Consider the following 12,960-nt stretch of genomic DNA (forward strand, 5'->3'; position numbering starts at 1 on the left):
TAAAAGAGATACTGTTAACACACAGGTCCCTAACACATCACTTCATTGAAATCTAATGCTGACAAGGACTCGGTAGAACCCTCTACAGACTGGAAACCATTGGGGATGTGAGTTATTCACGAGTGATCTCTCCTGCATGTGGACTGAATTTCAAGAGAAACTCTCTAGTTCCAGGAAAAGATATCAAGAGTTTGGGCATTTTTAGGGATTTAGGAAGCTGCCTATAAATGTATGTGTGTATCTATTTTTTTTCTCACATAATCTGATTTTCCTTTTGAGTCAGTTTTATTTAACCTTGCCATTTAAGTTAAAATCTAAGCTTGTGAAGCTCTGTCAAAGTTCTTGTGTCCACCCTCGGCAGATCTCACGGCATATCTGAAGGTTTCAAATAAAGACACGGCGCTCCAGGGCCCTGCCATTCCTATACTGTCGGTCTTCTCTGACTTCTCACCCTCTTCCTTTCCTTTCTTAGGTTTTTTCAAAATTTGCAACAACTTTAATTGGCCGGTTCAGTGCTTGAGTGTGGCCTCTGCAGCCAGATCATTGTGGCTTCACGCTTCCAGGTCAGGAAAGATAATGAGACAAATCATTTCATCTTTTTTTTTTCTGGGAAAAAAGAAATATTTCCTCTTCTAAAAAAAAAAAAAAAACATGGAGGTGATGTGCTCTCTGTCTTCCTGGGTGTGTGAGAGGAGGGATTCAGCTTCCCCGCTGAGCTCCTCGTCTCTGGAACAGAGGATGCTTGGCGAATTGACCCTGGAATGACGGAGGGCAGGCAGCCTCATGCTGCCCCACTCTGCTGGCTCTTACTAAAAGTGGGGTCTCAAGAGCAAAGACTCGAGTTTGTATTTGGGAGAATTCCCACTTCCCAGTGTCCCCAAAGCCAGGGACACTTCTCTTTCCTGAACTTAAATATCAGTGGCATGAGGACACCTTTTTATCTTAAGACACGTGGTTGACAGAGTGACATGAATGCAGAAGGCAGTGTGTCCAGCCACGGTGTCCGCCAGAAACTGGTTATCATGGAATTCAGGAATGGTGTGAACATGCGTCTGGATGTCACTGAGACACCTCCTCCAGGATGCCCTAGTGGCTGCACTCAGGAACCCCAGGCACCCCTAGCTAAAGGGGCTCCTTTCACATTGACCTTGGGCACCTTCCTCTCTCTCCCTCCTACTGCCTGGCTCATCGCCGACCTACTCCAGTTTCTACCCATAACTTGTCAAAATTTTTACAGCTCTCATAGAATTTCACTTCCTCTGGTCCCTCTTTGCATTTTCAATATCTTTGATCAACAGCCGAGTCCTTTGCCCTCTTGCCGGAGGACACCAGCATGGATCCTGGAGAAGCTCGGGCAATACCTCTCTTCCACCTCCCCGCTAGGCTCTGGCCTGGAGGGGTCTACAGCTTCCCTGTGAGTGCAGTGGAAGGTTCCACGGGTCTGGGATACTTTAGTCCTCAACTCTGGCTTTAACTGTGTTTCGTCCCTGCTGCTTTTTAAGTGTATCTTTAATTTGACACACTTTTTAATGCACACTAAGCAATAGTAGTTACCTTGTAGTTTGATATGATAGTTAAAAACTTAAATTCCTGTCTTTTTAAGCCAATGTGGTATGTGTGTCTCCATGGTGACCAGAGGCAGCCTTCTCCTGAGGGCTCAGCTCTTGGGGAGGGTGGACACCTCTCCTTTCCCCTAATTTCTACTTAGCTCCTGTCTGATGGCATCTCTTAATCTCTTGGTACCCTGGTGTAGGCTGGCACCTGGCCCTCACCTGTGCCTTCTCTGTTTCCCACCTGCCTGGCTCTGTGGATCTTCTGAGCGAGCCTGATGCCCCAGTCCACGCACACTCCTGGTGACCTGCTCTCCTAGCTTGTCCTTCCTGTGGCATGACCACCGTCCCTGCCTTCGGGCAGCTTCTACTTCCTGCTAAATGAGAATCTGTGAGGCTCGGAAAAGATACGGGTTTGAAATATACAAAGGGCAGGGTGCCAATTGATAAATCAGTGAAGTAGCATTTTCACCTCGGGAAGAAACCAAGGCACTTGGAAGTGGACACTCCATAAGTGATGGCTGAATTACTATGATCTTTATTCCTATCACTAGGCTCAGGGACATACTCCCCCCACCCACCTTTGGATGGGTGCTGATGAAAATAGCTTTCTTTCCAGTGGATTTGATTTTTTAAATTTCTCCATCCCTCATCTACACCCTTCTGTTCTGCAAGTTAAACCATATAATAATAGTAATAAAGCCCTAAACTCAGATATACCAATGACAGTCCCTTCATCTGCATGATCTCCCTGTGGACAACTAGAGGCAGGGACTTGGGATTCATAAGGTACAGGAGGATAAGGCTGACTCCACACTGCTTGGTCCCCGCCGCTCTCACCACCTAAAATGGCATGGACCCAAGGAGGATGTGACAAGGAGCAGCTTAAGTTACACCAAAAAATGAAAACGGGCTGTTAACAGAGTTCATAAAAGCATGTAGTCCACTCATTTTATTACAGGAAAATAAAACCCATGGATGATGGTACATATAATGAATAACAGAACTTGACTAAGTCCATCGTTGATGGAGATTAACACTACGTCTCAGAACTGTAGTGATCTGAAATTCAAGAGGAATAAAATTAAATAAGCAGTGTCTCTCTCATTTTCTAGGAAATGGCATCAATTTGATCAGAAATATAGTTTTATTTTTCTTTGTTATCTAGCCTATAAAACAACAAATATGATTCCACTGACTTATTTGAGGCCATTAGTAATAAAAATTATGTGATTTTGAGAGTCCCTCCTCAATACTGCCCACTTATTTTCAATTGTGTTTGTTTCAAGTAATTTTCTTAAAATTGATGTTTGTATTCTCATGTGGAAGAATCAATTCATCTAGGTGAATGTAGGTGAGTTAAACTATGGCCCCCATAATGAGAAACACCCTATTTTTTCCAAGGAGGAAAAGTTTGACAAAGTGGTACCAATTACCAAAAAATTAAAGTTGGGTAAATGTTCTGGGGAAATAGAATAAATGGTTGAAGAAAATAAGAAATTAATGTTCAAGTCTACATACATTTTCTTGGGAGATTTAGGTGTTTCTTGGTAAACTCATCCATGTTCAGAGACAGAGAGACTCTTCCTAGGGCGGTTGTGATAAGTTAATTATATTTATCAGGAAAGCATCAAGAATGGTAGCCATGAAAATACCGTTAAACCCTCTATAGCTGGTAACTACAGCTCTTCTCCTAAATATTATACCAAGAACACTCAGGCCATATTGAGAACTCTGGAGACAGTTTCTTGGGGGATAGGGTCTTCCATTGGGCCCGGGAGAAGCGCTACCTTTTGGGGGGGGACTGTGTCAATTCTGAAGCTGTTGAAGGAGTTAATTCTCCTCAAACAGCGAGGGATGCTTCTTATGAGCTCAGGAGCAGAAGTCTTTCTGCCTGGGAGGCAGGGCTCTGGGTTCGTTCCTACAGACCTAGAGGAGGAGGTCTGACTACACCTCATGGAGGTTTTTGCAGCAAACTTGTAAAAGGAATGACTCTGGGCGGAAACAAAGACAGCATGCACGTTAATGAATACTTACATAAATGTCTGCACCATAAAATCCATCCTGGTAAACAACACTGCAGGGTGCACACACAAAGAGAAACATCCATATTAGTGCATTTCCCCATGCGGACACGCCAACCCCTGCACGGGCCAGGTTAGTCTGGTCACAAGATCCGAAACACAGGAACCCAGGAGAGTTTTCACACTGATTAAGGAGGTTGGAGACAGCATGGGTCGATCACATCAGGACAATTAGGCTGGGGTTCGGGGTGGGTCCAGAATTGGCACGTTTGGCTGGGCACCCAGCTTCCTACTCTCTTGGGAGGAGGTATGGAGATGTGCAACTTGGAAACGCAAAGAGGATTGACATGTCTTGTGAGCGGCCCACACAGACATGAGCATCTTAAGAGATCAGAGTTTGCAGTCAGGCCACAGAGCTCCCCCCAAAACACAAAACAAAACATCTGTGTAAAAATAGGATTGCAATGGGGAGACACACAGAGTGCAGCGCTCTGACTATGGGTCTGAGCTGGAAGGTCCTGGGGAGCTGGGCAGGCTGTGCTAAGGTACTGGGTGATTCTATCAGCCACCCTTTCATGTGTATATGTGTGCAAGTATATTTTGTGCATGAGTGTATGTGTTAGTATGTACAAGTGTGTAGGAATAGGGATGCATGTGTGAACTTGTCTATATGACGCTCTGTGTATAAACACGTGTGCATATCTTCATGAACGTGTGTCCATATCTGTATATGTATGCATGTGCTCTTAAACACATGTGTGTTGCATGCATGTGTTATCTTTGTGCATTCACATCGATTCAGACTAAGCAAAGTTTCACATCATGACTCAGCAAACCCAAACTCACGGGAGCTCTCTGATCACTGCCCATATATAGTCATCATCCCAGAAAGGAGGGTCTTCAACGGGGGAAGGAAGTGACCCTGCACTTCCTCACCTAAAGCAGCTCATAGGTCTGTCTGTGATCATGGGCACCTGACTGATATTTCCTAAGCGGTTTTTAAAACGGTTTGATGAGACTCAAATGCACCTTGCATACCTCACAGATGTAGGTGAGAATGACCAGGTATCTGGAGTATAAAAATGTATATTTCTAAGTGTGTACTTTTCAGAGGATGGTGGTTGTTATTAATAACCTTCCCATAGAGCCTCCAGGGAAGTTTCTAGATGATTTATGACTCTGGCAAAGGACCAGCCAGCCCCTCTGTGGAAGGGCGCCAGGCTTTGACACGGCAGCATTCCAGGAGAGGGCCCCACATGTAAGCCAAGCGCACTGATCTCAGGGCAGGTGCCCAGGACCCAGGCACACGCGCAGACACACACACGCCAGCGACACTGGTTTGCTGGAGAACACAGCAGTGTCTTCTCAGAGCCTTTTCGAGTCGATCCGCTAAACCCCAACTGCCCTTATCCTTAAAGTGTGGCAGGGATTTCACACGCACAGCGCTCGGCTGCTGTCCCTTTGATCCGGGAGGGCTGCGGTTCACAGAGCCCTTGTCACGCAGCGGAAACCCTAATCCGCGGTGCCAAGGCGTGCAGCATCCCGAGCTGAGCTTTGAATTCCCTTTCCACGTTTCCAACATAAAAAGGCAGCGTCTGCCGGGGGGTCAGGAGGCAGGGTCAGCCTCCGCCACCGCGACGTGGAGCAGATCTGATGGAACAGGCGAGCAGCAAATATTTAGCGCGGCCCAAACCACAGAAAGGTGGTTCAGCCACACCAAGGGAGCCGCTGCCCAGCCCTTCTCCCCACCATGCCTCTGCACATGCGCTTGCTGGTGCTGCGGATGCCTTTTCTCCGAGTACCCTTGTCCACAAGCAAGGGGTCGCCCTTCAAGGGCCAAGGGAGATGGGAGACACATGGGCACTCGGGTAAAATGTCAGCCTCCCCAATCAACAGTGAGCTGCCTGGGGCAAAGTTCTTAAGACATCTGAGCTTCATGTACTCATTTGCAAAACGGGGAGAGATCAGTCTGTGTCCACCTCGAGGCACATGGTGTGCATGCGTGCAGGACTTCCTGAGCCAATGCTTGCAAAGTAACAAGCTGCATGCATAACACCCTAGCTCCAGATGTCACCCTCTCTATGATCCAACGCCCACCTGAAGCTGAGGTACTCCACCCACCTTTGAATATCAATATCAGAGTTTCAGACCCTCACCTGAGCTACTCATCAGTGCCACTTCAAATTAAAGATATCTGTGCATGTGCCCCACGTGGCCTTAGAAAGCTGCAGTTAGAAAGCTGCAGTCAAAGGGTCTCTCGGTGTCCCCTCTCTTGGTGCTTGACACATTACTTCCTGCCTACAAGATGCAGAATACCTGTTCAGTGAGTTACTGACATATTTTAAATGGGAGCTTGGACATCTAAAGATGGCAGAGGGTGACAGAGGATGGTTTAAGGACTCCAGACAGAATCACTAACAGGTCAGGAGGAGGGAGTCCAGGGTCCCAGGTTTGCCTCTGCTTTGGTTGTTCACCAACAATAGCTGCTGTCCATGGAGGGGAGGGGTGGGGAATAAAGTTCAAGACTGAGCCCTCAACTAGGAGACCAGTGCAAGGGACTAGGCAGGAGGCAATCCAGGTGTGAACTATATTCATTTTAATCACACACTAATCTGTATTTACAAATGGGAAACAGTGCCTTTCTCTCAATGTAGGTAGAATGTAGTCTATCTCTGATCTATTGTGAATAATGGAGAGAAAAGCAAGCCTACTCCCTGGGCACACAGCAGGGGCCCGAGTGGAGCCACTGGATAGGGCTGAGGCTGGCCTTCTCTGGGAACCTGGTCCCTCCTTACAACAGGCCAAGTTATCATGCACTGGGCCCAGTTGTACCTGTGTGCACCAACAGCTCCCAGAGTGAGAAAGAACACCCCTGAGGGTCACCTCCAGGAGGGTCCCTAGTTCCATGCTCTGCCCTCCTCCATGTTTTGGGGCTGTGACATCCCAAATATATGAGACACTAAAGCAGGAGAAGCTGCAGTCTACCTGCCTCATGTCGAAACAGCTAAACAGATAGAATAGGAGGGCCAGCGCGCTACCTCAGAAAGGTTCACTGTGCTCCGAGCCACAGCCGAACCTGCCCTCACCGAGTGTAAAGACAGTGGAGCCCACAGTCACAGCCAGGCACATAAAGAGGACCCTGCGGCTGTGATGCTCACTGCAGGAGGGGGAAGAGGTGTCCTGAGGGAGTCTTAGAAGGAGGCGGGCCACCCGCAGAGACGGAGAAGGCTGAGGCAGTGACACAGAGCTCTAAAAGCCTTAGCTGGGAAGACCCAGAGGAAGGGCAGGGCAGACCAAGGGAACAGCCGGGCTGGGCCCAGTGACCAAAGCTGTCTGGCTCCTTGAAGGGCCTGGAGGAAGGGCATCAGTCTAGCTGCAGGGTCTTCACCGGCCACCAGAATGTGGCAGCTTCATGGAGAGAAGTGTTCCAAAGATTCTCGCTGCCTTTCTGAGCCACACTGAGAAGGGGTTGCTTGTTGTTTTACTAAGTTTAGCAAAGGCATGGTGTGACAGCAGTGAGGGAGGGGCCGGGGAGCCAGCTTCACGACCACCCTAGAAACTGGGGAGCCAATGTGGCCCTCCTCGTTGGTGGATGGAACCACACTGCCTAGTGAAATGCCTTGGGTTTTTCTCTTGAGTTATGAGTCACTGTCACTCACAGGCACCATGGGACAGTCCCTGGTCTCACACTCCGTGTCAACCCCCGTTGTACCCTCCTAACACTCCCATGCCGAGGATAATTCTACCATCTCCTCTTTAGACACAAAGGAGCAGAAACAAAGAGAGCCGGTCCTGGCGTGGCTGGGATTCTGGCCCGGGGAGTCTGGCTGCACAGCCCAAACTCTTAACTACATGGCAGGCATCAGTGGTCAAACTGGAACATGCTTCAGAGTCCCCTGGAGGACTGACTGAAACACAGATGGCCGGGCCCTATGCCCAGCCCAGAGGTTCTGATTCAGTCCATCTGGATGGGGAGGGACATCTAAGAATTTGCATTTCTAACAAGTAATAGGTGATGTTGATGCTGCCTGTTCGAGGGCTAAGAGGATCATTGCTGTATGAATCATCACCCCCAAGTGTAACTCTATGTGTGAGAAAAAAACTGAAGCCCAGCCTCTTAGGTCCTACTCTAAAAGAATTGCTGGGTTTGGGAAAGCTCTTACGAAAGTATCATACTATTTTCAAGGTGGTGTCCAAATGTGTTTGTAAAGCCTCATCAAACAGGTGCACGTAAAATATCAGATATGTAGGGAAAGAAGGACAGGGAGTCCATGTCCGGGATGTAGCAATAGATAAACCACAGCTCAGTCACAAGAGAAGAGGGGCTGTCATGCACTGAACAGGTGCCATCCTATTTGAATGCAGAGATGGTCTGTCTCGTCATGCAAAGGTAATTGTATTGCTTGTCAATCACTTTGGGCCTGCAATATGCTCTTGCAAGAACATAATGCAAATGTACCTCTCATTTTCTTAGAAAAGTAATAGCAGTGGTTAAATATTTGGATGAATGCAAGCAGGGGATGATTGTACTATAGCAAATTGGTTTACTTAAAAAAATAGAAAAAAAGAAAGATTGATGGTATAGAATGCCAGAAACTATACGATGTGTTTGTGTAATATAATATATACCAACCACAAATATATTTTTGTAGGAAAGGCTATTTAAAACTTCTCCACCCTGCTGCCCCTTCTAACAGGAAAATAAATTCAATTTTTGAATGTGTTCAAATATAGCTATTTGTGAATGGCTATCAGGTGGGTCTATGAACTCACTCCTATTTGTTGGAATTGTGTATTTGTACACAAACATTTTCCCAGGGAAAATGCATATTTGTAATCAGATTATCCAAGGCATCTATGAAATTCACTCCCTTTCCCCCAAAAGCTTTAAAAACTACTGGTCTATAGTGTTTGTCTATACATCCACTCAATTAAGAGAGGTTTTTGTTATATTTAAAATTGGCTAAGAAACTAAGTAAAAAAAAAAATGACACTAAAAACACCCACCCCATACACATGCACATACACACACATTAAAAAAGAAAGAAAAAGAAAGAAAGAAAGGAAGGAAGAAAGAAAGGAAGAAAGAAAGAACGAACTATAGAGAGTTTTGGAAAGTATTATGAGAATAGGTAATGATAACTTTTGTTCCTAATGTTCATATGAAATGAAAAAGTTCTTCAGCATCAGATAAAACAGACACTCAGAAAGATAAAATAAGAAGGTATGACTGGTTTACAGAAAGATGTCTCATGATCCCAGAGATGGGGCACAGGGGCTCTCTAGGACTCAGTGTGACAGCATTCCCAAAGGAGCTATTTGTGGGTTTAATTCTTGCCCTGACCAACTTTATGATGTTCCTCCTGGGATAATACCACTTCTTTCTTAGACCCAACATGACCCAGAGTCACCTCAAAATAGTGTCCGAGGTAACTCTGGAAGCTGTATGTAAGAGTGTCATGATTTAATAACCAAGAAAGTACAGAATACCTTGCTTGAAGATACCAGAGGAGGAAGGCCAAAACCCTGTAGCTAATGCAGGATGCTTAGGCTTAGAATAAAAAAGAAATACCTTGCAATGATGCCCATCACCTAAGAGATTCTGTCAAATGTGAGTCATGGGAAGAGGGACTGGACATTGTCACTTGGCTATCAAAATAGAGTTCAGGATCAAATCCAAGGAGAAATATGGAAAACCTCATCCATTCAGCTGAGAGTGTTCACTAGTTGAATTCTTAGTCTCAATGGTTATCGTCCATAACAATCCAGGTGCCTCTGTCCAAAACCATCTCTGTGGGTTGGGGGTAAAGGAGGTCTGTGAACAGCAGGTGCCCTCCAGCACAGACCTCACGAGTACATGGGGTCAGAGATATAGAATTTGCCTGTGAACTCAACACGGGCGGGCAGAAGAGGGCCCCTGAGGAAGATAAGAGCATTAGCCACTGACAAAAGTCAGTAATTACATCAGCTGCAAGCCACCAAACAAGAGCCCTGTGGTGGGTGACTGAGCTGTGACCTTGCGAGGGTCTTCCTGTTTCACCCTCTCGCAACCCTGGGGGACGGGAAGGCCCATTCTTCACTCTCCTACTGACGAAACTGGTCTAGAGCTTGATTAAGCTCCCCAGGGTCTTTTCGGGACTGGGAAAATCCCAAGGATGCTATTTTCTAAGTCACCACCCCTTCTCCTCCATTCAGGCTGCAGTCAGTAGTGAGCTGGCTGGCTGGGTTCAGGGTTTCCCACCTGTCCCTGTGTTCCCTCCATGGTCCATGGCACAGGGCTTGCCTCAGGAGAAATGATCAAGCATGATGTTCCCGGAGGTTTCTATTTAAGCATGTAAAACAGAACAGAACAGGGCCTCCTCCCAGCCCATGTCTTCACCTGCTGGGAGGACCAGGAAATGGGTGAGGGGAAGGGCATCCTTAGTCAATCTTTTTTGTGTCGGTTTCTTAACGTTGGAGGCCTCCAAGGGTCTCTCAGGGCTCCACAGAGGTAACTACGGAGGTTCTGCAAGGCATTCCCAATCTTCCAGGAGAGAAAAAATACAGAAGCCAAGTGATCTAGGATAAATAATGAAAAATTTGGCTGGAACTTTATAACAGCATAAACTCAGAATGGATGCTTCACGAAGAACAGTTGGCAGTGAGATATGTGCTCAAGTTGTGACAGTCAGAAAGATAATTCTTCCTGGGTAAATGCAGTTCACGAGGTGAGGTCTAGGCGAGAAAAGATGGAGACCACGGCATGTGGGACAGAATCAAGGACCAAGATCTCAAAGTGCCGATTTAGGAAATGTTGGGACTGAAGCACGTCCCTGATCTCCTCTCTTCTGGGAAGCTCTGTCTGAACACTCAGGCTGGGCTAGGGACCCTTCTACCTTACCATGTCTGTTGAAAAGGTTAGCCTGCATGTCGGCTCCTAGCCCAGCTGGAAGGATGCCTCTGCAGGTGCTACTGGTCTCTGCATCTTTCATGAAGAGTGTGGGTGTTGAGCTGAGGGGTTTGGAAATGAGAGCCATAGGAAACCCACACTCGCTCTAAACCACCTGAATCCTGAGGATGGCACTCTCTGGAAACAGGAGCCGCTTTCCCACCTTTCGTTCCTACTCAGCTCAGAGTCAGGGCCCTCTCTCCTCCAGCCAACCCCTGCTCTATGTCCCACCTTGTTCTCCTCTTTAATGTGACTAGCTGCCCTCCTGAAGCCTAGGCTACAGGGACCAGCAGGGAAAGAGAACCTTCCTTTTGGGTGCTGCCACGTATTCTGGGCAGCCTGTAAGCCAGGGAAATGCCCAGGCCGCCCGCTGAATTTCCTTTTCCACCAGTACTCTGTTCTTACAGATTCTTACAGACCTGGACCCTTCCCCCCAACACACACACACACACACACACACACACACACACAACACACACACCAGTCCTGCTCTTCCTCCTAGCCCCCAGAGGAGTGTTCTCTTTCTTCTAAGTATGGTTTCAGAATTCCAGCCATACTACCGTTAGGAAAGAGGTACAACTTAGCACTATAACCAAAATGTTCACGCATATCACAGGAATATTCAATGGCACCCCATCCAAAGTAGTTACCAACACATGGTGTACCATTTGGAAATGGCTGCCTCTCCCTGGCGATCGTGGCATTAATTAGTTATGCAAAAGTAATTCCCAGAAAAGAGAACATTCTTTATAAGTTAGTAAATTTCAATTTTATGGCAGGTGTGTTATGTTGAGATTTTTTTATAAATTGTTCGTGTGAGGATAAGCCATACAATTTTACTTTATTATATTTTTTCCTGCCCAGTACAGTCATGAGATACTGACTGAGGGTATATATACTGAAAAGCTACAATTACTATGTACCAAGATAAGATAACGATTTTCAGACAAAATAATGTGGCATAAATGTGCAATTTTGCATTTATGGCTTATGAATCTTGCTTTAGCAATTACGTGAGCCCAGAGGATAACTTGGCTTTTTTCCCTTCATAACTCACTGTGTGACCTTGGGAATAACAAATCTTTATTTCTGCATTTCTGGTCCTATAAAATGGGTTCAATACTATGGGGCTGCAATAAATATTAAACAATCAATGATTGCTCATAGTGGGGACACATAAGGCTCAGGACATGCAGGTGTATTTGGGGGTATGGGGAGGATTTAGAGCCAGTTTGTTCTTGGTTTCTTACGATTCATTATCAATTTTTGCTCATTTTGTCCACTGAGGAACTCAAACTCAATTCTAGTGGCTTAGACAAGACACTGGATGCACCTTGTCTTATCTTTTTACCTCTGTGTTCCCTTCCCAATGATGATTTCGTCAGGTTTCATTTCATTATATTCTCAACTTTGTTTCTTTGTTTTTGAAACACTTCAAATGTTCTGTTTTGGAAGGGGCGAGATTATGAATAAATAATGACAAGAGTATTGCCCTTTGTCATCAGTATAATAGATGATCTAGGCTAATTCAGATTTTCTAAAAGATTTATAAGCAGGAAAGCTTTTAAGAAAATGCATTTAACCCTTTGCATGTCGTCAAGGACCAGAAACCAGGCACTGGTCAGGGGAGCCTCACGGGGGAGGATTCCTTTGGGTACAGCACAGTTTCTCAACCAGCATTCTGAGCCTGGAGCAGGACTGTCTTGTGGACTAGGGGATGTCTGGCAGCAGCCCTGGCTCTGCCGGCTAGATGCTATTGCCCCCCTCCATTCCTTTTGTGGCAAACAAAATTCTCTCCAGACCTTGCCAATATTCCCTGGTCTCAGCTACTGCCCGAGGGCCATCCTTCCTTACCCTACCCCAGAGGTGCAGGAATTTGCTACCAGGATCCTAAGCAGAAGGGCAGAGAGCGCAGCACTTCAGGATTGTCCCCCACGGAGTCCATCACATTTTGCCTGCTTTGTTTTGTTTTTGAGCATCCACCACCATTGCTGGGTATTTACTTGGCAATTTCAAAATCCATGCACAGAGGGACCAGAGGGGCAGCAGGGAACAACTGGCTTTGCAAAATCCCCACAGAGAAGGAAGGAGGGCTTGTGCCATTTTGGACAATGGAACTAAAAGGCATATGAATTCCAGTTTCATCAAAGTCTTCAATTTTTGCCTTTGACTCAACACCTAATTGTGTCAGGCAAAGGTTCATAAACCTGGAAGAGCAAGATGTCTTTGGGGAGGGGCGCAAGACCACCCCAGTGATTTTTATGTATGAAAAGCCTCGTGTCCCTTTGAATTCAAGGGGCAAATGTGGTCCAACCTCCTTAATAACCAGATGTTTGCAATCATCAGAAATACATCTTTGGCTGTAACCATTTCTCTGTTCTCCAGCATTCAGTCTCAGCAAATTTACATAACAGCACGTGACATGTAGAACGCTTAAAGGCACCGACCATGACAGGAC

At 46.3% G+C, this 12,960-nt stretch overlaps 1 protein-coding gene across 13 annotated transcripts in view; it reads right to left on the minus strand.

Moving 5' to 3' along the window:
- Rbfox1 (RNA binding fox-1 homolog 1) overlaps positions 1–12,960 on the minus strand; it is a 331,305-nt gene that overhangs the window by 37,155 nt on the left and 281,190 nt on the right. For 10 of the 13 annotated variants that reach the window (XM_071605725.1, XM_034637184.2, XM_071605720.1 and 7 more), the window contains one exon: positions 3,588–3,627. The exons of the other annotated variants lie outside the window; for them this stretch is intronic. In XM_071605725.1, the coding sequence (XP_071461826.1) occupies positions 3,588–3,627 (40 nt within the window). The remainder of the gene's footprint in view (positions 1–3,587; positions 3,628–12,960) is intronic. 13 annotated transcript variants of the gene reach the window in all.

The sequence above is a fragment of the Marmota flaviventris genome, chromosome 19 (assembly GCF_047511675.1).
Source record: "Marmota flaviventris isolate mMarFla1 chromosome 19, mMarFla1.hap1, whole genome shotgun sequence".
Lineage (NCBI taxonomy): Eukaryota > Metazoa > Chordata > Mammalia > Rodentia > Sciuridae > Marmota > Marmota flaviventris.